The sequence below is a fragment of the Myotis nattereri genome, assembly GCF_964212035.1.
Source record: "Myotis nattereri genome assembly, chromosome: 8".
Lineage (NCBI taxonomy): Eukaryota > Metazoa > Chordata > Mammalia > Chiroptera > Vespertilionidae > Myotis > Myotis nattereri.
The window spans coordinates 72016547-72038642 of record NC_138083.1 but is presented as its reverse complement, the minus strand read 5'-3'; the positions used below and the strand labels follow the sequence as shown (position 1 = coordinate 72038642).

Below are 22096 nucleotides of genomic sequence, written 5' to 3'. Positions count from 1 at the left end.
CACGGTGTCAGAGAACTTGGCACACACCTTACCAGGGTCCGGAAGCTTGCGTCCCCCCCCCCCAACCCCCACCAATTCTCAGTGTGCCTAGGGATCCCTCCCACTAATCCACTTGCCCTCAACTGCTAGTCTCAGGGGCTGCTCCTAAAACATGTGATGCCCCCTGTGCCATCTCAGCTCTCTGCACCTGGTGGTTCTCTTCTCCTGGGCACCACCCCCCCTTCTATGCCTCAATGTCTCGCTTCCTCTGGAAAGTCTTCTCTAAATTCACCAGGAGGAAGTTGGCGCTGTAACTTCCTTCACAAAGGTTTGCTGAGTGACTGTTTTCTGCAGAACTTGGCCCAGCTCTTTATATGAAATGCTTATCCAGATGCAAAAGATGATGTATTTGAATGTGCCTCTCCCCCACCAGACAGCAAGGACCACAATGTGTCCAGTGCCAGTCAGCCGTCCGCATGCCTGCACCTGGGGCAGGAGGAGGCCTCTCGGCTTAGCAGCCTCACCCAGAAGCTGGGACTGCCCATGGGAGCTGGCTCAGAGCCCACAGCAGGGCCGTATGTGGACAAGCCTACCAGCGGGGGCCTCCCTGCCGAGCCAGCAGCACCTGGCCAAGCCCAAACCGCGGGCAGTTTCCCTCTGCGGGGCTGACGACAGAAGCAGCTCTGCGTCCCATGCTGCCTGTCCTGGCTCCCACAGCCATCACTCAGACAGAAGAGGGCAGTTACAGGAATAACAAACCAAGGCTCCAAGGAGGAGGGACGGCAGAAGAGGCTGCCTGGCGAGAAAGTGTGATTCAGGGGGAAGAGCATGCCCAGAGGTCACACCAGCCCGGGCTCTACCATGATCTGGCTATGGGAGGCTTTGGGGACACAGTTGCTCAGTTTTTCCATTTGTAAGTGGGGGTGCAAATAGGATTTACCCCATAGGGTTGTGGTGAGGAGCAGAAACAGTTTCCTGAATGCAAAGAACCTAGCATGATGCTTGGCACATAGTAGGTGGTCCACAATAATGATGAGCCCCTGCCAGTTCCCTGGGTCTTGGGCTCAATAACTGGACAGAGGGGTGCCTGAAGGCCTGCTTCACCTCAAAGGCAGGGACTGTGCGTTCTCAGTAAGTTCACTGATTAAGCCATTCCGGCAGTGACGGAAGCAATGCTGGCCACAGAGTAGGCATTCAATATATGCTAGTCCTTCCCTATCTCTTCTCTCTTTCACCCAAGTTGACGATGCTATTCATTCAGTCCCTGTGCAGATGGGCTCAGAGATGGGGAACTTGCCACCATTCCTCATTGCTGAAAGTCTCTGAACTGTGGGACCCTGGGGTTGGCAAGGGCACCCTAGCATCAATGATGGTCTCACCACAGCAAGCCACCTACTCACTCACTGCCTTTTCTCTCACTCCCAGGCCCCTTTCTATAGGACGCCACCACCCATACTTCTCCTTGGCCAGGACTGCAGGTGGCCGGCTGGCTCAGGCCCCAGGACCCACCTCCGTCTGCACAAGGTTGACCCTCTGGGCTCTGAGCTCCCGCACACAGTTGAAGATGTCCACCACCCCTTCGTTCTCGGCCATGTCGAGCATGGTGTCGATGGCGATGAAGCAGCCGGTCCGCCCGGCCCCGGCGCTGCAAGAAAGGACAGGATCTGTGTCAGGGACCGTGGGGCGGGACCAGCCCTGGGAGGCTCCTCACACTCAGCCCTGTCGCCAGGACCCTGCAGAGGTGTGCGCTGCGGACGTCAGAACTGGGAGATTCCGATCAAACTGCGAGCCCAGTTCTCTCTTTTATAAAATGGGAGAATACTATTTGCCTTTGGGGCTATTTTATCAAGATTGGCTTATTTTTGTTGAATGCATTTAGCAAACACTCACTTGGCACTTACAAAGTACCAGGCATCAGTCTAAGTATTTCACCAATGCTACTTATTAATAATTCTCTTAGGAGGTTGTTAGGAAGTTTCTCACCCCATTTCACAGGTGAGAAAACAGGCACAGGGCGCTTACATTGTGCGATGTCACACCGCCGGCTGGTGTTGCAGCTGGGACTTAACCCAGGCAGTCTGGCTCCAGAGTCTGTGCTCTGCCACTTCCTTCTTAATAACAGTCATTGCACATACTCACGCTTACACACACACACACACACACACATACATGCTTACACTCAGGTATGCACAGTTTCCTCACCTGATGGCCAAAGATAACCCATCTAAAAGGTACCTAGCACACTGCGGATGCCTAATAAACATGTTCCCCCACTCTCTCCCTCCAAATCACCCTTTCTTTTATCTTCTTCGATAAATGGGTTGACAGATGGAAGCCAGGAAGGAGAGGAGAGAAATCGGAGAGCAGGTGAGTGAGAGGGCAGAAACCAGCTCTTCTGCACTGTCCCAAAGGCAGAGAGTGAGTCCCAGCCCTGGGTTTGGCTCCTCCTGCACCTGCTCCCCCTGGATCATGAGGCAGTGCCTCCATGAACTCTAAGAGCTGACGGCCCTGAGAGCCTGGTCTGGTATCAGGTCTCCTGATCCACACTCGATTCTGATGGCTGGTGGCTTCCTTAGGAGAATCTCAGACCAAGCACAAAATGGCAAATAATAATAATAATAATAATAATAATAATAATAATAATAAAAATCAAGGAGACCCTATGGACCACAGCTGCCCTCCCCAGATCGGCGCTGGGTTCCAAAGTCATGGTAGTGAGTGGAGGCCACTGGAATGTTTGCCTCAGAGCAGTGGTTCTCAACCTTCCTAATGCTGTGACCCCTTAATACAGTTCCTCGTGTTGTGACCCCCAATTTCATTGTTACAAATTGAACATAATTAAAGCAGTGATTAATCACACAAACAATATGTAATTATGTATGTGTTTTCCGATGGTCTTAGGCGACCCCTGTGAAAGGGTCGTTCGACCCCCAAAGGGGTCGCGACCCACAGGTTGAGAACCGCAGCCTTAGAGGCACACAGTTTTGGAAGCGAAGGCCAGACTGCCAGGGAGGCCACCTCGGCTGCGTGTTCGTCTGGCTTCCCTCATGGACGAGTGTCCTTGACTCACAATGTGGAAATGAAAGGAACACAAAGAGGAAGAAGGATGGGCCGTAAGGAGAGCGATGCTGGCTGAGCGTGAATCCAAGCAGGACAGGGAGTAGGACCAGCGCTGACAATGATGGGAGAGCAAAGCCCTGGAAACGCATCCTCGATCCGGAAAGTAGCCCGTGGGAGGCAGTCTCCACTCAGGGCACAATGCCACGGTTTGAATGAACTTCCCTACAGCATTCCATCCCCCACCGACCCAGGCCCCTCGGACGGGACGTGGGGGGCTGGCCCTCGGGGTCTAAGAGCCGCCCCAGCCAGGTCTTCTCTGAAATCTCGCCCTGGACCTGTTTGAGGGGAAAGAACTAACCTGACTCGATTTCGGACCTCGGATCCCTCACTAGTGAACAGCTGCTGGCGCCCATGAGCTCAATTTTCTTCCACGTACAACACACCTCCGTGCAGGGTTCTCTGGGAACCGAGCTGTGTTGATTTCAGCATCAGGCAGCAATTAAGCCCATGCTATTGGGGGTCAGAACCCTGGGGATCAAATTCTTACTCTGCCACTTCCTAGCTGTGTGACCTTGGGTAGATGATTCAACCGCTCCGAGCGTCAATACCCTCATCTTTAAAATGAGGCTGAAAATAAAACAGACCCACCATCTAGCGTTAATAGCACAATATGTGTAAATTGCATGAAATTATGTTGAAAAAGCATAATCCATGTAAATTGCTTTGCCCTGTGCCTGGCTACATAGCAATTTCTCAGTAAACGGTTGCTATTTATATTCACGAATATTTATTGAGCACCTATTAGGTAGGCATTAGAGGCTGGGTTTGGGAGTGGGGACGTGAGGATGAGTGAGACATGGCTCCCATCCTGCAGGATGAGCAGGCTGGAGTGGGGGCAGCAGTAAGAGGCAGAGAATGTCCGGAATCCCCTCTGGCACCTCGTATATGGTGGCCACCCATTCAATCTTCAGAAGCGCCTCCGGAGCGGGGCCACTCTGCGCAGGGGCGTTAAGGTGACTGGCTGTGGAGACAAGATCTCGTGCAGGGAGGGCCTGTAACTGTTTGCCATGGTCTCCCTTGCCCAGCTCTGGCTGCGCTTTGGGGCGTAGGACTTGAGGGCTAACATTCTGTTGTCATTGGATTGTAAAGAGATGGTAAGCGGAGACTATATGTAAAGCTCTCAGAGAGCCCAGGGTATGTGATGTGTATGACCTCCTAATCCTCAATGGCCTCATCTGTGAAATGGGATTTCTAATTCTCACCTCTGCGTGGTGGGGAGGGGACATGATGCTATGTGAGGAAGGGCTGGCTCTGAGACATCCTCCTTGACTTGACACAAGTCCCTGACTGACGGGGCTGTGCCAGGGCAGGGCCGAGACAGCCTGCCTGCAGGGCCTGAAGGACGGGCTGGCCCAAAGTCACGCTGGAAAAGAGAGTCCCTGGGAAGGAGGCGGGGAGGGCGCAGGCCAGCCAGCCCTCAGGTCTGGACGTCCACTCTCCTCCAATTCTTCAAGTCCTGACACAGCGCTCCATCTCCATTTAGGAGGATTCAGAGATGTGCTAGTCATTCCCACTGTGACTTCCCAGCTCGGAGCTGAACCTATCTCTTCTCTACAATAAGGTGAAACCTGGCGCTGTCCATTTTCTCTCTATTAGGGACCCTGCAGGCTGGAAATTGATTTTTAAAATAATAGAAATGAAAAGAAGCCACTTCCTCTGAGACACCCGCTCCTACTTCACAGGGCTGAGGGCGAGCGTCTGGAGGAAAGCAGGCTAGATGTCCCAGCTCGGTACACCGTGTGACCCAGGCCAAGTGTCTGCCTGCTCGGTGCCTCAGTGTCCTTATCTGTAAAATGGGAACGATAACGGTGCCCACCCGTCAGTGTCGGGTGAGAAGTAAGTTAAATAATGTGGGTAAAGGGCACATAGAGAAGATGCTGTCGGGGCCAAGCCCTTGTCCCCAGGGGGCAACAGAGATAACAATGAGTGCTACCGCCACTGCTATTGTTCTTGTGAGACCTCAGGACCTGGGCCTTATCAGAAAGCCCTGGGCACAGTGGACAGACAGGGGCCATGGACAAGATGGTGTCTCCCTCCCCGAGAGCAGATCTTTCGAGCGGGGGTGGGCGGGGGGGCGGCTGGGGGACTTTCACTTACCTGCAGTGAACCACGATGGGCCCGGCTTCGGGGGGGTTGAGGAACTTGACTTGGCGGACAAAGCCCAGGAGGCCAGTGGCATAGCAGGGGACGCCGTGGTCGGGCCAGCTGGTGAAGTGGAAGAGGCGGAGCTCCCGGATCTCGTGGTAGCCTTTCTGAGGAGAGAATGGGCCTCTCTGTTCCTGCAGCTGCTGCCCCCATATACCCTAGCCAGCGCCCGGGGCGCCACGGCGGCGGCACCGAGGAACCAGTCTCCTCCTGTTGGGGAGGCAAGGCCCTCACAGGGTTAATAGGCGCCCCTGCACAGAGGGTCTGTGGTCTGCCACATCTGGGAGCTTGGGAAGTAAAGTGAAAGGGACTGCAGTACTGCAGGACTTGTCAGAGCCTTTAGTGTGCTAATATACATCTGCCTCCCCGAGGGGGGCGGGCATTGTGACACCCCAGAGTTGCCCATGGACCTTCTTTGGACAAGTATTGCATGGAACTTGTATCCAGCAGAACAGATTCAGAGAAATGTTGGCCTTAAACACCAAGTTCAAATCATCTCCTGTGGAATACGAGGTCTTTCAGTGATTAGGTCTGGGGTCCTTCAGTTCCCAGTCCTGTCTATGACAGTTTCCGTGGCTTTAAAATAAATTAGCAGGCTTGTAATCAATTAGATTATTATTTAGAATAAGATATGGAACAAGTAAAAGTGGAGCTTCTCTGACGGATGGGTGTGTGTGAGTGTGTGTGTGTGTGTGGGGGGGGGGGGGGTGGGGGGAAGGCGGTGAGGGGGCGGGCTAGAGCTCCGCTTGGTTTCCCTTCTCCTCTCACCACCCCTCACACAGACACCCCCAGTCCAAGTGACGTTCCATGGCTATTCTATGGTCAGGCCATACCTCTGAGCCTTTGCTTATGCAGTGCCCCTACCTACTGTTTCCACTTAGCAGTCTCCTGCAGATATCTGGACAGCACTGAATAGGAAGCATGTTCAATTGTTCATTCTTCCAGTTAAAGAATATTCTCTGAGGGTTATCTGTGCCCGGCCACTAGGAAGGTGGAAATAAAAGCCTCTGTCCCTGGGACAGCTCATGATCTAGTCAGGGAGGTAGACTCCCAAGTGGATAATTCTATTAAAGCACATAAAGGAGTGTCAGCTAACCCCTTCTGGGGAGCGGAGAAATCAGAGAAGGCTTCCTGGAGGAGGGGATGCCTGAACTGTATCTTGAAACATATTGGTACTGAAAATAATGGCTAACATTTATTAATCATAGACTAGATGCCTGCCACTTTCTGAACACTTCCATGTATTAATTCACTGAATTGTCATACCAGTCCTCATACTGTTCTCTCTTTTTTTATGGATGAAGAAATTGAGGCTAAACAAGGTTAAGTAACAGGCCCAAGGTCACACAACTAGTAAGTTGTGAAGTTGCAATCTGAACCCTGGCTGTTGGCTCCACAGTCTGAACTCCTAAGCATTGTGACATACTGATGCCTGTGTGTGACTCGGTGAAGAGATGGAGGGATTCCCAGGCAGAGAGGCAGCACAGGCAAAGCATGGGGACAGGACTTTGCACGATATGTGCACAGAATCGCAAACAGCCCAGGGCAACTCCAGAGGAAAGTGGAAGACAGGCGAGGGCAGACAGCAGGACTGCGGGTGGGAGGTGGGGCAGGTGCTGGATCTTGGAAGGCCTGGAATTCCACCTCCAGGCCTTTAGACTTTGTCCCAGAGGTGCTGGGGAGCCCTAGGGAGGTTGCCCAGATGGTGGCACAGAAGAAGCATCAAACTTACATTTTGGGAGGACTGGATTTGGCTGGGTGTGTTGGAGGGCTGTGTAGAGGGCACTGTTGATACCCACCCAGATCCCCTTTCCTGGGCCAGGGCACCCCCCGGCTACTCTGAGTGTGGGCTGCAGACAGCTCAGAGTAACCCACTTATTCAGAGAATTGCTCTCAACCCAAAAGGAGCCACCTCCCCTGGCTGGGGCTGAAACTTAGAGTGACCGATTGACTTTGCCGGTCTGCCCAGGATGGAGGGGTTTCCCAGGAAATGGCACTTCCAGTGCTAAATTCAGGAGGGTCCTGGGCAAAACAGGATGATGGGTTACCCTAATGGGGTACCAAAGGCCTCTTGCCCAAGGATGGGATCATCTCTGTGGTGCAGTTCATGCCCCCGAGCTCCCGGTGGGAACAGGCTGAGGCTGGGCTCCAGCTGAGACCAACACCCTCACTGGCTCCTTCCCTGCCCGCCCTCACCTGCCTCCCTCCCCTTCTCAGCACACCATCAAGGGGACCCGAATCCTATCCTCAGGCTCTGCTTCGTGGAAACTCAAACTGCAAGACAGCAAGGCCAGAGGCAGGAAGCCCTGCTCGGAGGCTGCTACAGAGCCCGGCGGGAGTGAACAGAGGCCTGAGTTAAGGCACCTCCGGAAGAGCTGAAGTGGGAGAAGAGAAAAGAGCTTCAGGAATGCTTGGAGTTTTTCTCTCCATCCTCTGAGGCCAGGGGTCAACTCTATGGCACAGTTTATGCTTCGGAGGCCCCTATAAATCAGGCTAGACTTTCCCTCCTCTCTTCTGCTTCCCTTCCTCTCTTACAAGTTCCTCTCCAGAGTGGTCCCTAGATAAACCATGTGCATCCGAATCCTTGTCTCAGGCTCTGCTTCTAAAGAACCCGATCTAAGACCACATCGATGTACCTGTGGTCCTCCTTCCAGTGGGGGCGCTGCAGGGAGCAACCTGTATGTCCAGTACTCAGCTGTGCACACAGGACCTGCACCGTGCAAGGGCCAGCTTTGGTGCTCAGGAGGACTTGTCAAACCCCGACGGCACGGCTCTCAAGGCACTGAAGTCCCCGGTGCTTCTGCATCGCCAGGTCTGTGGCCACTGGACCCTGAGTGCTGCTGCTTTTGGAAAGTGGCATGGGGTGGAGTGGAGTGACAATGAGCTTCCAGCCAGGGGCTCACGCGTGAATCCTGGGCCGGCCACCCTGCGGCTGGGCCACTTTGCACGATTGACTTAAACACTCTGCCTAATTTTTTTCTTCTATAAAATGGGAGTAATCATCAGACCTACCTCAAGGGGTTGTTGGAGGACTACATGAGTTAATTTATGCAGAGCAGTTAGAAAAGCACCTGTTTAGTGAGTGCTCACTAAATGGTAGCTATCACTACAATAGGTATATAATAACAACGGTTCTGTAATAATTAAATCATAAATAGGAATAATAGTTTGCAATCCAATTCCTGTTCTCAAGCTCCTGCCACCCTGGCCTCCTTTCAGTGCCTAGGCCAGCATTTCTCAATCCCAACGCTGTTGGCAATTGGGGCTGGGCTATCCTGTGCATTGCAGGATGTTCATCAGCATCTCTGGCCTCACCCCCTAGAGGCCAGTAGCTCCCCTCCTTCCTCTGTTTTGACAACTGAAAATTGCCGAAGGTCCCCCATGGGACAAAACCACCCTGAGTTGAGAACCACAGGCCTAGAACATGCCAGAAAAGTCCACCCCCCTCATTATTTGCTTAATAATGGCTCCTCCTCCAGGCAGCCCTCTCTGACCACCTCATCCTCCCGTCTCCACTCGTGGCATATTTCTTTCGTGGCTTTTATCACAACGTGCCATTATTACTTTTCTTAGTCTGATGAATGCTGGAGGTGGGATCCTCTGGAGCAGGAGCGACATCTGACTCAATCGCTGATCTGTCCCTGGGACCAAGCACGGGATGGGTGCAGAGTGGACCTCGGTCACTGTGTGTCCTGAATGAACAGACCAGCTGGCTTACCTAGTGGACAGGCTGCCCACAGCCACAGGGACGCTTACCTTCTGGACCGTGAAGGTGCGTATGACGTATTCTGCCAGGGGCTCTGTTTCAATCAGGGTGACTTTAATGTCGCCGTAGACCTCCGTGTCATCCGGCCAGTACCGCACACACTTCACCTGCGAGGACGGACAGAGACGAGGACAGGTGAGCAGGTGGCTGGGTGTGAGCAGCCGCCTCACCTGGCTTTCCCGTTCAAATAAACCCAAGGGTGACTTTGGTGACATTTTGGTCGGAAGGGTCGGCTGGCCAGGGGTCGGCAACGTGCACGGGGCCAAGCTCACTCCCAGAGGAATTGGAGCCCTCAGGAATAATGGTAGTACCTTCTTTTGCAGAGCTCCGTATCATTTTCAAATCCATTATCAAATAGCTCTAGGCAAGCTAGGCAGATGGAATTCCCCGTGTTACAGATGAAATTAATATTCAAGTCTGGAGGTTTTGGTGGCTTGTCCTAGGTCACGTGGCCAGTTTTCTACCTTTGGCTGAATGGTCTGTCAGGCCGGGGCAGCTGATACCAGCAGAGCAGAGATGAGAATACAAGGAGGGAAACAGTGAAGAGGGAAAGCAGAAGTGGTCGGAGAGAACATCACTCTTCAGAGCGGGTAACCGGGGGCTGCGAGGACAAGGCGCTCTGCTGGGGAAGGATGGAAGGTGCTGGGCTCAAAGGGAGGACGCTGCCACCGCTCTCTGCTACCAACAAGCCATTCCCACATGTGACTGAGTCACACTCCACAGGAGGAAGAAGAGCTCATGGTTTTCCCCTTAAAAGAACAAAAGCATTACCATTCCGGGGGACGCCGCACGGCCTAGAGTGGCATTTCCCACAGTGTGTTCCGCTGGGTGCTAATAGGTGTTAGGTAAAAAACAAGAAAACAAAAACAAACAGAAAAGGTTTTGTGGTCAAATGAGTTTGGGAAATGCTGGATGAAACAAAGATAAACAGGCTGTTTTGCTACAGGACTACTCAGCTGGCTTAATGGACTAATGCTAATGTTTTCTTTTCTTTTCTTCTTCTTATGTTTGACTCTCCAAAAGGGGGCAAAGAGTATGGAGCATTTCCCAAACGTATTTAACCATGGAACCCTCTTCTCACTAAGCATCCTGCAGACTAGCATCCCATGGAACCCACTTAGGGAAATGCTGGTAGAGCGCAACAGGCTTTGGAGGCAAATGGATGCATTGCATCATGCTAACACTCAGTAGCTGTGCAGCTTCCAGAAAGGGCTGAGACCTCTCTGAGCCTCAGCTTCTGTCAATGATGACAGCTATCCTGACTGAGTGCTGACGATGTCTCACACTGTCCTCTGCAAACACTTTCCTGCATTATTGTAATTACTTATCACTATAACCATATAGCTAGCATTATTCCCATATTACAGATGAGGAATCAGAAGCACAGGGAGGCTAAGAAAATTGCCCCAGGTCAACAGTTAGGAAGGGATGGAGCCAGGATGCACAGCCAGGGCACCTGAATAATCGCCAGCAGAAGATCTGGTACCGCACGTGGCTCCTGGCCGGAGTTCCATTAGAGATGCTCTACTGCCCGCTTCCCAAATCCAAATGAGCTTCACGATTCACCCCTCCAGGGAGCCTGTCTGCGATGTGGGATGCGTTATAGAACAGGCTGGAAGTTGCCTCTGGATTCTTAGTCCTGGGATGGCATTTGTCCGCAGTAGGCACAGCCTGGGCCTCAGTCCCTGGGAAGCAGTCCTGGGTGGGGGCACCATGAGCACTAGCGTGAGAGTGGAGTTGTAGACCCTGCCCTGGGTCTGGCGGGGTGACGTCAGGGTAGTTACTCCATCCCTTTCCTCATCTGTAAACTGGGGAATGGACTAGACAAGAGTGGGCTCAAGGATCCAGTCTCTCCTGGCTCTGAACTCCTAGGAAGACTCGAGACGCCCACAGCCCTTTCCTGGGTTATGACTCACAGCCCAGATCTCCCTTCCCCACTATCTCGGAGGCCGGGACCCTATGTAACAAAAACTTACCTGCCCCCTCTTTCGTCAGCCCTCTGAACTCTAGTGTGTGTGCACCCTGCCGTGAACCCCGCAGCCCGCCCGCCCACACGCCACAGTTTACCAAGGAGGCGGCCGCCCGCTGGGCACAGCCTCCCGTTTCTAAGCCCTAGGAGTAGCTGAGGACCACACAGGGGAGGGTGAGAGAGAGCAGAGCGAGAAACCAAGGCCTGAACCCCAAAGAAGGTGGAGGTTGAGAGGTCAGGAAGCAGAAGGTCAAATGCTGCTGAGAGGTTGAGTACAATGAGAAGAGAGAAGTGGCTGCTGGACCTGCCCCATGAAGGATGTCGGTGATTGACAGCATCGCTGTGGATGGGATGGAGGAGGAGCTACGCTGGAGCGGGCAGAAGAGAGCCGAGTGCAGACACGGAGCCTGCGTGCCAGTCTTTAGAGTTTGGCAGAAAGGGAGGAACAAGAGCATCATTCCTGTTCGCCTGTCTCACAGTGTTAAGGGGGAAGGCACTCAGGAGGTTTGCATGCAAACACCTAGCAATTAGAAAGAGAATTACTTTCCAAGTGAAGGGGGCCTTGAGAAAATTCTTGAACAGAATCTGTGATTCAATGCCCTGTGGTCGCCTTGGAAGGGCAAGAATCACTTCCTCCTTCATATTAGGCTGAGCCAAAGAATCAGCCGATATTCTACCATTTGGGGTCAACAAAAACAGTCATTTTTCTGGTTCAACCTGACAATAGAGGGAAGAATGAGATGGTTGTAGACACAAGTAGATACAAGCTTTGTGATGTGAAGATGGCAGCGTTCACGTCTGATGCCTTACATTTCCTCAAACTCTATGAGATGACGTTGTCCTCGGAGAGCGAGGGTGGAGAGAGGAATGAGGGGTCTGAGGGAAAAGGACGTTCTTAGGGTGTGAAACAGAAGTGAGGATTTCTCCCTCCTAGGAGGCTGGGAGGTGAGATTTGGCATAGGAGGCATCTGGCACACGAACAGACACATGCTCAGGTGTGCGCCGCCAGCACTCTCTAGCCAGGCCACTGCAGGAGGGGCTTACCCTGCCCACTTCCACGAGGTTCGTGACCATGACGATGCTGGCCGAGTTCTCCTGCCAGATCATTCTCCAGAAGTCCTTCACGGTCTCCTGCATCGGACCTGCCAACAGAGAAGGTGACGGCAGGGTCAAAGGTCACAAGTCTCAGGAAGCAGCCAGGAGGCCGACCCTTCTGGCTGCTCAGCCCTGACTCCACATGGGTGAGTGACAGCGAGGCCAGAGAATCCTCGCGGGGCACCCAAGTAGCTGGGACTGGGGCCTGAGGCGTGGGAGGTCAAAGCATGGATAAGAAACCCACATTCCAAGCAGGCAAGGTCTGTGGCTCCCCTGGGAGTGCTACCAGCTTCTCTCCTCCTCCCTCGCTCATCCTCCTGCTCAGCCCCTTTCCACCAGCCCCTGATCCTGACCCATCACCTTCTCTGGACTATACTATGGGTTAATAATAGAGCTCAGTGGAGTTTTCCTAAACATTGGGCTCCAGACCTCAATGAGACAGAAGGACCCTGGGGTAGAGGGGCGGTGCTGGGAGCCAGATGCTGAGAGCACAAAGAGAAGATGCCGACTGTGAGCGTTGGTCTGAAGCTCAGACAGAAGGGGGAAGTAGACAAGGAGTGGGAGACAGGAGGGAGAATCCAAAGCCATTTCCTTGGAAAGTCCTCCTTCAACATTCTGGGCTTTCATTGTTTTTAAAATTACAAGAGCAATATATGTATTTGATATAAACGTTTGAGTGAGATACACACACACACACACACACACACACACACACACACACTCTAGAGGCCGAGTGCACAAAGTCCATGCACTGGTAGGGTCCCTAGCGGCTGCTGGCTGTTGGCTGGGTACTCCCTCCGGTCTCCCGGCCCACCCCTCCCCCTGGTCAACTCCTGGACAACCTCCCTAGTTGAGGGGACAATTTGCATACTACGCTTTTATTATATATATATATAATAAAATATATATATATATATATTTTATATATAAATAAAATAATTATATATATATATTAACAAGCATCATATCTATAATTTCTATTGTATGGATTTTCCCAAGCCCTTCATAATTCTTACCAAGCAGGATATTTCTCATAGCTGCATAATTTTTCATTATAGGGAACTATCACACCTTAACCAATCTACCAGTCGTTGGGCACTTAAGACTTTTCCCTTGTTTCCTGTTCTGGAAACACCATGAAGAGTATCTTCATATACAAGTCACTGTCCACATATGCAGCACCCACAGGAATTCCTCCCAGAGGGTCTGAGAGGTACGATGGGTTGTCAGCCTTCTGATCACACCGCCAGCTTGCTCTCTAGCCAGCTGGCTGCTCCCTTCTTCTGGGCTCACCCCCACCAAGGAGACAAGGGACCATCGGGTCCGCTTCTGGGTGGTGGATATCAGGGGCACCCCTGAGCCTGATGCTTGAGGTCCATCCTGCCTGACCATGTCCTGGTGCCACCTCCTTCCTCTCACTCAGGTTCCTCCCACGGTAGCTGAACTTGTCACCTCCTTCCTCCCCAATCAAACATTAGAACCTCCAGACCTCCGGAGGCTCTCCAGCCTGACCCTGTGCAACTTCTTCGCTGGCAGAAGCTCATTTCTTTCCTCAGTAAAGGGGAGGGCCCTTTAGAGGGAAAGGAGGACACTTACCTTGAGTCGCAATGTAGTGCCGAGGTCGATGGTAGCCCTGAGTAACAGAGAAAAGCACAGTGAAGGGCCTCCCGCCAAGCTTGCAAACAGCAATAATTATCCTTTCCAAGACACGGCTTCCTCATAGGCAAAATGGGAATAGCATTAGCCATTTCCCAGAGAAGTGGCAGAGATGAAATGAGGTAATGCATACAAAGTGCTTAGTAAATCACCGAATGTTCGCTATCACTATATGACTATAGCTGGGAGGTGCCCATACAGGCTTGCCTTGGAGCCAGTGGACAGGGAGCAACATTAGGTGGGCATCACTTATGCCCATGCACCCAGAAAGAGGTGGAAAAGAAATTTTGGGATTTCTGTGGGATATCAACCACCAAAAAGGTTTTCCTGGGCCATGATTATGTGCAGAACCCTGCACGAGGCCCTGTAGGGCCCCCGAGAGGAGAAAATAATTGCATTCGTGGCTCCTTGCATTAGAGACAATTAGAAAAACAACACTGGAACAGATGCTACACTGCCTCCCTGGGCAACATGGCTGGGCGTGGAATCGCAGTCCTGCTCAGTGGGAGGACCCCGCGTAGGTGTGACCCAGAGGCTGACAAAGTCACTTTCTGATCCCAAGATTTCCCTGTATGTTACAGAGTGGTCCCCTAGGCCCTGCGGGGCTCTGGTGGGGGTGACTCTGCTGCCCATAATTCTGATAGTTGGAGAAGAGGTTGAAGATGACTTTCTCTTCTGCCTGGACATGGCATACATGGAGGATCTGCTCTATTACAGAAAAGAAGCGTATCATATTGGGTAAAAGTTCACGTCTCGGAGGCAGATCTGCATTTAGCACATAGCACTGAATGAAATTAGCATTTATTGACTGAATAAATGAGTTAGTGAATGAATAAATTTAAGAAAACACACATATGAATTATGGAGTCTGCTGGTGGAGAGGCTGTTGACAGTCCTGAAGACCACTTTCCCTTATGGATAACCATCTCAGGAGATGCTGATTCCTACAGTTTGATGAACACCTATTTCTGTCTTAAGCTTTGTGGTCAGACTTTCTGTCCTGCTGAGGAAGAGGAGCTGCCTCAAGACCGCCTTCTTCAGGACTGAGCCAGACTTGGCATCTGTGTGGCTTAATGTGAAATAGACACAGCATCGTTGAGGTTCTAGATCTGCTTTCTGATTCAAAGACTAATTTCTGAGTCCTCCGCATTTCTCGACCTGTCTTCTACTTGCTCCATAAATATTTACCTAGGGCCTTCTAATCACTGGTAATGCTTGGGTTGACCGTCAGTACAACCCAAGGCCAATGTCATGACCAGATCTGTGGGACTGACCACCAGTAATCACAGCCCCTTCCGAAGTCTGTGTTTGAGTGGGACTATCTTCTTAGCGAGGCTGTCAGCTTCTTGAGGACAAACACTGCCTCCTAAGTGAAAAAAAGAATCCCACAGAGCCCAGTACAGCGTGAAGCTTAGAGCAATGCTCAACAAACAAGCTGCTGAGAGGACAGGGAGGAGGTAGCATAGCACTGTGATTATACGCACAGACCCTGGACCTAACTGCCTGGGTTTGAATCCTGGCTGTGTCCCTTCCACGCTGTGTGGTCTGGGGCAAGTTACTTAGCCTCCTTGGGCCTCAGCTGATTTTTTTGCTGTTCAATGGGGATAATAGTATTTACATTAGAGTGTTGCTGTTAGGATGAAATGACTTAATAGACAACAGTTCCTCTGTGCCAGGCACTATTCTAAGATTTAACATAGAGGTCTTTGTTACTGTTGTTATTTTATGGTTTATGTGCAAACATTTATCGAGTGTCTATCACAACTGAAAGTCAGTGTTGGCCCCTAGGGAGGCCCTGAGCTGGTAAGCCCTCCTCCCCTCCCCTCTGTTCTGCTCTGCCTATTAATGCAGGAACTGGGCTCGTCTTGGGACATGAGAGGCAGGAAGGCAGGTGACAGGTACAAAGAGCTATCTCTCCCTCCAAGTCAAGGTGGACAGAGTTTCCCAGGCTCACAGGGAGAACTAGACTCTAGGAGTGTTCTTGAGTAGGTTTGGGAACGAAAAATAGTACCTGAGAGTGTGGAAAGGTGTGGTTTCTCAGTCTACCCTCTTCTTACTTCTTATAGTCCTCATCCCCCCTGACCTGAGCCATGGCACCAGCCTCTTGCTGGCCTCCCTGCCTCCAGTCTGGCCCCACAGCCCATCTGCTTCCTGCCAGAGTGAATTCCCAATGCACATCTGATTAGATTATTTCCCACAGAAAAGCTGCAGGGGCTCCCACTTCCTGCAGAGTAATGTCCAAATGCGTTCGCCCGGCCGGGACTAGTCATCCGTCTCCATCCTCGTCCCCAGCCTCACTTCCTCTTGCCCTCTCTGTCCCCTTCCACAGCCCCACGTGCCTGTGTCCCAGCTTCCCACACTGCACTTCAAATGAGACCTCCCGCCTCCTGAGAGGCCCTGCAGGGCTCTGTATGTGCCCAGTTACCACACTCCCAACATGCACTGCGTTACGCTTTCTGTGCCCCGCCCCCCCCCCCCCCCCCCTGCCCGCCGGGCCATGGGACAGGTCACCAGAGCCGGGTGGAGTTTTCAGCCAAGGCTGGTTGGTGGCATACAGGCATGAATGTCTCTGAGGTGAGGCTGGGTCACTCTAATGAATGCACCAGCCAGAAGACAAAAGACCCCGTGGCGGAAACTGACTTGGAAGACCCTGATGTGCTTGAAAGTCGATGGGATACATTCTGAGCAAGAAATTCACGTTTCCATTGTGGAGTTAGGTGACTTGGGTTCCCTAGTTTGTTCACTCATTTGTCCTCTCGGTCATTCGATATTCAGTCAACAGGTGTTAACTGAGCACCTACTACCATGGACAAGGCCCTGGAAATACAACAGTGAGCCAGATGGAGGTGGACTCTGCTTCTGGGCAGCTTACCGGCAACAACAAACTGGGGTAGGGAAGGGGTGGGGCTTGTGGAGTTCCCATGGGGAACTGACTCAGCTGAGAAGGCAGGGAAGTATTCTCTAAGGTGGCTTGTAAGCCGAGCTTGGGCATCACTGTTATTCCCATTTCATCCCCTCAGCCATACTCCCAGTTTTCCTGCCACTGCCCCTGGACTCACTGGCTGTCTTGCTCTTCTTCAGAAACAATCATGTTTCTATCTGGAGGCCTTAGCAATGGCCATGCCCTGTGTCTGTCCCCAAAGAGCTGAACACTTGCTCTCTTCCTCACCCAGGCTTCTGCTGGCTGCCCGTCACCTCCTCAGAGAAGCCTTCCCTGCCCATCCTGTCAGCCTCTTTCTGCTGTCTCTACTTCCCTTCTTTTCAGAGCACGTATCACCACACGGCACAATGTTCTGTGTTTATTGACATGCCTATCGTCTGTTTGCCCCGTGGAACGAGAGCGCCAATGGGCAGGGCTGTGTCCGGCTTGCTCACGGCTGTGCCAGCCCAGAGAGTCTGCCTGGGCCACCAGCCTTGCTAAATGCACAGTGAGTGCATGCCTTCCCATGCTGCGTGTGAGCAGAGAGATGCTGCCTGGCCTCCAAGAACCCATACGGTCCCCAGAGAGAAAACATTCTAACCAGGAGCGAGACGCCGGCAGTGCTGATGAAAGGAAATGAACTGCTCCCCGGGGGCTCCTCTGGGGACCTGCCGATAGCTGGACAGAGATGTCCTAGCCTTAAAAGAACTTGGAGTTCATCGAAGCCCCACCTATACAGCACGCAGACCGCCTGCCAACCAGCACTGGGCCGGCCTGTATCTGTCTGTGAGCAACGGGAAAGAGGTTTGCATCCAAAACACATTCATCTCACTCTGCACTCGTGCATCTGTTACTTGCTGGGGACCCAGATACGATACTCACTTCCAGGCGGGTAATTTATAACAGATTCAAGTGGCCAGCACATTCTCAGGTGTGTAAACATCGCGGCCAGCGGGATGGTTCCGGCTGCAGCAGAAACCCGGCCTCCAGAGGCACAGACAGGGCCGGCCCATTCTGCTCACTGTCCATATGGAGTCGGTTTAATGGACTGTCAAGATCCCATTGTGGATAAGTGGTCCTAGTGTGGGCATTGGGAGAGCTGGGAGGATTTGGCTGGAGTGGAGACCAGGACAGAGGGGCGAGGACAAGAGAGCAGTCTCGAGCAGCGATCGCCAACCTTTTGGACCACCATTTGGTGACTGCTGCTCCAAAGGTTTCTTAAACCAGTGGTCTCCAACCTTGCGGACCTCACTGGACCACCAGTGATCCGCGGACCACTGGTTGGCGACCGCTGGTCTAGAGTATCGACTTGGCAGGAATACCCACAGAAACCCCAGGAGTTTTAGCTTTGCTGGAGTGTATAGCAGGTTCACAGTGAACGGGACTTTTCTGCCTTCTGGCATTAGGGACACTCCACCCTATCCTGTGGAGCCCCCTCAATCCTGTTCCACCCTTATTAACCTCTACTGGGTTAATCCCTTTGAGCAAGCCTCTGTTTCCCAGGGGGACCCTGACAGACAGACACCTTACATGAATTATCATGTTCTTGTGGAGGGACATGATTATCCCATGTTATAGACATCAGAACAAGTAAATAATTTACCCTAGACGTAACACTAGTAAGCAGAACTGCCGGGGTTCAATGGGCCCTAGGAGGACTGAATTCATGACTTTGGTCTGTGCGCCCTTGACTTTAACACTGAGACCCACACAGAGCCCAGCATCACATATTAAGACAGCATCTCGCAGAGGCTGCCTGGCCGTCTGCACACCCTGCTCCTTATGGAGGGAGAGGGCAGTGGTGTGTCCTGGGCAGGCAGAGAATGGATTCTAGCTGTGTGAACTTCAGCAAGGCTCTTAACCTCGGCCCTGGCTGCTTTTCCTCCTGGCCTGCAGAATGCACTGCAATGACAGGGTCTGGGAGAAATGGGAGGTGCTATTAGTATTGACACTGCAGAGATTTGCTTCCCTTTACAACAATTTCATTTGCTGCCTATAACCACCCAAGTGCACTTTGGCTCTGACTACACTCAGATGTTCACCTGGCTTTGGATGGAGTGTCTACCCAGAAAAGTGATTTCGGCTGGAGGTTACCACTCACATGACTCAGGCCTGCAGACCCCACATGGGCCATGGCCCTCGAGGCTAACACAGCCACTCAACTGCAGACAAGGTCAAGGGGAAATGGAGGGGACCGACTCAGTCTGGTTCAGCACACGCAGGAGGGGCAGCAGGAAGAGCCCTAGATGGAGCCATTCGGGTCTGGTTCCTTGCTTAGTCCTGCCGCTGACCAGCTGCATGGCCTTGGACAAGCTTTGCCATCTCTGCTTTCCCATCTGGAGAATGGGGTGGCTGCCTACCTTGGAGAGCTATTGAGAGGTCCCAATAAACGGACTCACTTAAAACCACTTACCACAGGGCTCAGGAGCGACCCATGTAGCACCTCTGGCTCTTGTCATCGCTTTTCTGTTGTTACTAAAGCCCGCAGGGCATGGAGGGGGAGGCACCCCTGACTCAGGCTCCCGCTCCCTCCTCCCTCACCTCCTAGCAGTGTGATCCTGAGGAAGTTGCATGACCCAGAAGCCTCAGCTTACTCTCCTGGAAATTACTTTGTGAGGTTGTGGTGCTAGTTCAGGTCATGCGGAAACAGAGGAGGTGATGAGTAATTCTTAGGTTGCTGTCAGCCCTTCTTGCCTGGCTGACTTTTACTCACAGATAAGGCAGCACTGTGTCTCCTCCTTCGGGAAGGCCTCACTGGTCCCCACCTCCACCTTGAGGCTTTGATTTTCCTTTGTGCCTCCATAGGCCCTGCTCTGTGAGGGTCTCTTTTCTAATCTGACTCCCTCATCAGACTTGAGTCCCTTTTAAGGTCTGTGTTCCCAGCACCCTGTGGAGGATCTGCTCGGTGCTCGAGGAATGAACCCTAATGCGCGCGGGAAAGGCTGAGTGCTCAGGTGCAGAGCAGACACACAGACACACTCACACACAGGCTGGAGACGGCTGTTCAGAGCTGCCATCTCCCGTGCGCTTTCCTGGAAGGGCCGAGGTGGCCGAGACCATGTCTATCGGGACTAAAGCTCCAGCCCCAGTTTCTGACAACCTGTGGGGCCTCTGTTAGCCAGGGTTGGGGCCGGGGGGCGGGGGGAGGTAGGAAACGCTCCAGGTGTTTCCCACAGGGGGAATTCAGTGTAGGGAGTTGGTCACACAGGTGATGAAGGAGCTGAGGAGCCAAACAGGGAACAGTGGGGCAACCAGAGGTCAGCAACAGTGGGAGGCTGCGACCACCCCTAGAACGAGCAGACAGTGGGAGACACACGCTGCCAGGGCCCAGGAGCTCGGGCACCTGTGGAGGCCGGGCCTGTGGCAGCCTGCCTGACAGGAGCTGGGGCCATGGCGGGACGCAGCCACTGCTGGAGCTGTCACCCAAGGCTGAGAAAGAGGAGGAGACATAGGCTGGCTTCTCCTTCCCTTCTCTTCACCCTCCAATCTCCCTTTAGTGCTTGCCATGCAGGGGTCAAGCTCACTTCTTTTCCTGCATATCTCTCTCTCTCTCTCTCTCTCTCTCTCTCTCTCTCTCTCTCTCTCTCTCATATGCACATACACAGATACACAGACACACACATTCACATATAGAGACACACACTCATACAGACAGACACACACAGACACACACTCATACCAATAATACAAAGCAGAATGGGGAAGCACAAGCAATAGATCTAAGGCAGGGGTGGGCAAACTTTTTGACGCGAGGGCCACAATGGGTTCTTAAACTGGACCGGAGGGCCGGGACAAAAGCATGGATGGAGTGTTTGTGTGAACTAATACAAATTCAAAGTAAACATCATTACATAAAAGGGTACGGTCTTTTTTTTTTTTTTTTTTTAGTTTTATTCATTTCAAACGGGCCGGATCTGGCCCGCGGGCTGTAGTTTGCCCACGGCTGATCTAAGGGCAACAGGCAAATGAGCAACACAAGGCTAATGCTTGTGGAATTAACAAGTCATCTGGTTTGAAAGCATTTTCTAGCTGATCTATAAAACACTTGCTAGTCCGAGGAACCCCGGTGGCTCTCTGAGCCCTTCACCAAGGCCCTTGGCTGCCAGCTGAGGTACCGAGAAGCTTGGCTGGAACCAGTCACCCTGGGTGTCCACCTAGCCCCGAGGTCATACGCCCCTTTGCGCCCTTTCCCACTCCCTGGGCGCCTGTCTTGGCCCTTATTGTATTAGTTCCCTCCTCAACAGTCTCTGGACACTGAAGCGCCCCTTTCCTATTCGGTGTCCTGATCCCAGCTTCTGATCTCTCTCACCCCTGGAATATGCCAGTCATCCCAAAGCTCAGCTCACCTCCTGGATCAAAGCCTTTCCATCACGGTTTCTTGCCTGCAGGATAAAGCCCGATCCCTGTTTGGCCCTAAACCACCCATGGCCTAGCTCCAACCATATTTCCCACTCCTTCCATTTCGGAGTCTGCTCCCCTCGAACTGAGCAGATGCATATCCGCGCTCCCAGCTGCTGCATCTCTGCCTCTGCTGTTCTCTCCAACCAGAGACCATCTTCCTCCTCTTTGCTCTCCAATGCTATCGGTGCTTGAAGCTTTGGTTCACACCACATTTTGCATTCCTGATGGAAGAAGCAATTTCCCCCCATCTCTGAACCCCTATAGCATTTTATCTGAACTTAAGACTCAGCCACTTTCTAGTTTGTTCTGAAATGATTGATGGGCACAGCTTATTTTCCTGCTAAGGTTTTAGAGGGTAGGACCATGGCATCTTAAGCTTTATGGTTCCCATAGCCTCCAGCACACAGTAGGCACTTTTAAATTCTTGTTTTCTAAATGGCTGTACCTTCAAATGAATGAATGAATGAATGAATGAATGAATGAACAGATACATATACAAATGAGTCAGCGGGTGAACAAACAAGACTGGCCTTTGTCCTGGGGCCCCGCAGAGCAGGCTACTCCAGCCCGCCTGAAGGTAGGCAGCTTTAGGTGGGGAGTTAACATGGGTCACGCTACTTTCACAAAGCAGGGAGGAGCCAGGCGGCTCTGGACATATTCTGGGAAGGCCACCTCTGGGGGAGAGTCAGGGGACAGCCACAGATTTTGAGCCTACGGCAGTCAACCCCAGCCCCTGGCTGCCCAGCCCCCAAAAGCACTCACATCAATGTAGTTGGCGTTGATGTAGTCGGAGTGTGGGTCTCCATCCAGCACCAGCAGCCTCACTCGGGAATGGTCATCTGCAGGGAGGTGGGGGGAGGAAGAGAGAGAGGGAGAGAGAGAGAGTAAGAGGATGGGTGAAAAGACACCATCAGGTGAGGAGCCAGCCCTGCCCTCTGTTAGAGCCACATTTGTTAATTACTGCACACTTGGCATCATGAGACTTTTGCACAAAACTTCTCATGTAACCCACCAGCTACCCTCAGTTATTGTCCCCATTTACAGA

General features: G+C 52.4%; 1 protein-coding gene across 9 annotated transcripts in view; it reads right to left on the bottom strand.

Moving 5' to 3' along the window:
• PTPRT (protein tyrosine phosphatase receptor type T) overlaps positions 1-22096 on the bottom strand; it is a 943168-nt gene that overhangs the window by 24420 nt on the left and 896652 nt on the right. For 5 of the 9 annotated variants that reach the window (XM_081096945.1, XM_081096948.1, XM_081096949.1 and 2 more), the window contains 6 exons: positions 21814-21890; positions 13671-13707; positions 12024-12121; positions 9001-9117; positions 5197-5351; positions 1489-1624 (listed from right to left, as the gene is read on the bottom strand). In XM_081096945.1, the coding sequence (XP_080953071.1) occupies positions 1489-1624; positions 5197-5351; positions 9001-9117; positions 12024-12121; positions 13671-13707; positions 21814-21890 (620 nt within the window). Of the gene's footprint in view, positions 1-1488; positions 1625-5196; positions 5352-9000; positions 9118-9781; positions 9842-12023; positions 12122-13670; positions 13708-21813; positions 21891-22096 lie in introns of all 9 variants that reach the window. The other 4 variants (XM_081096943.1, XM_081096944.1, XM_081096946.1 and 1 more) reach the window with 1 other exon arrangement.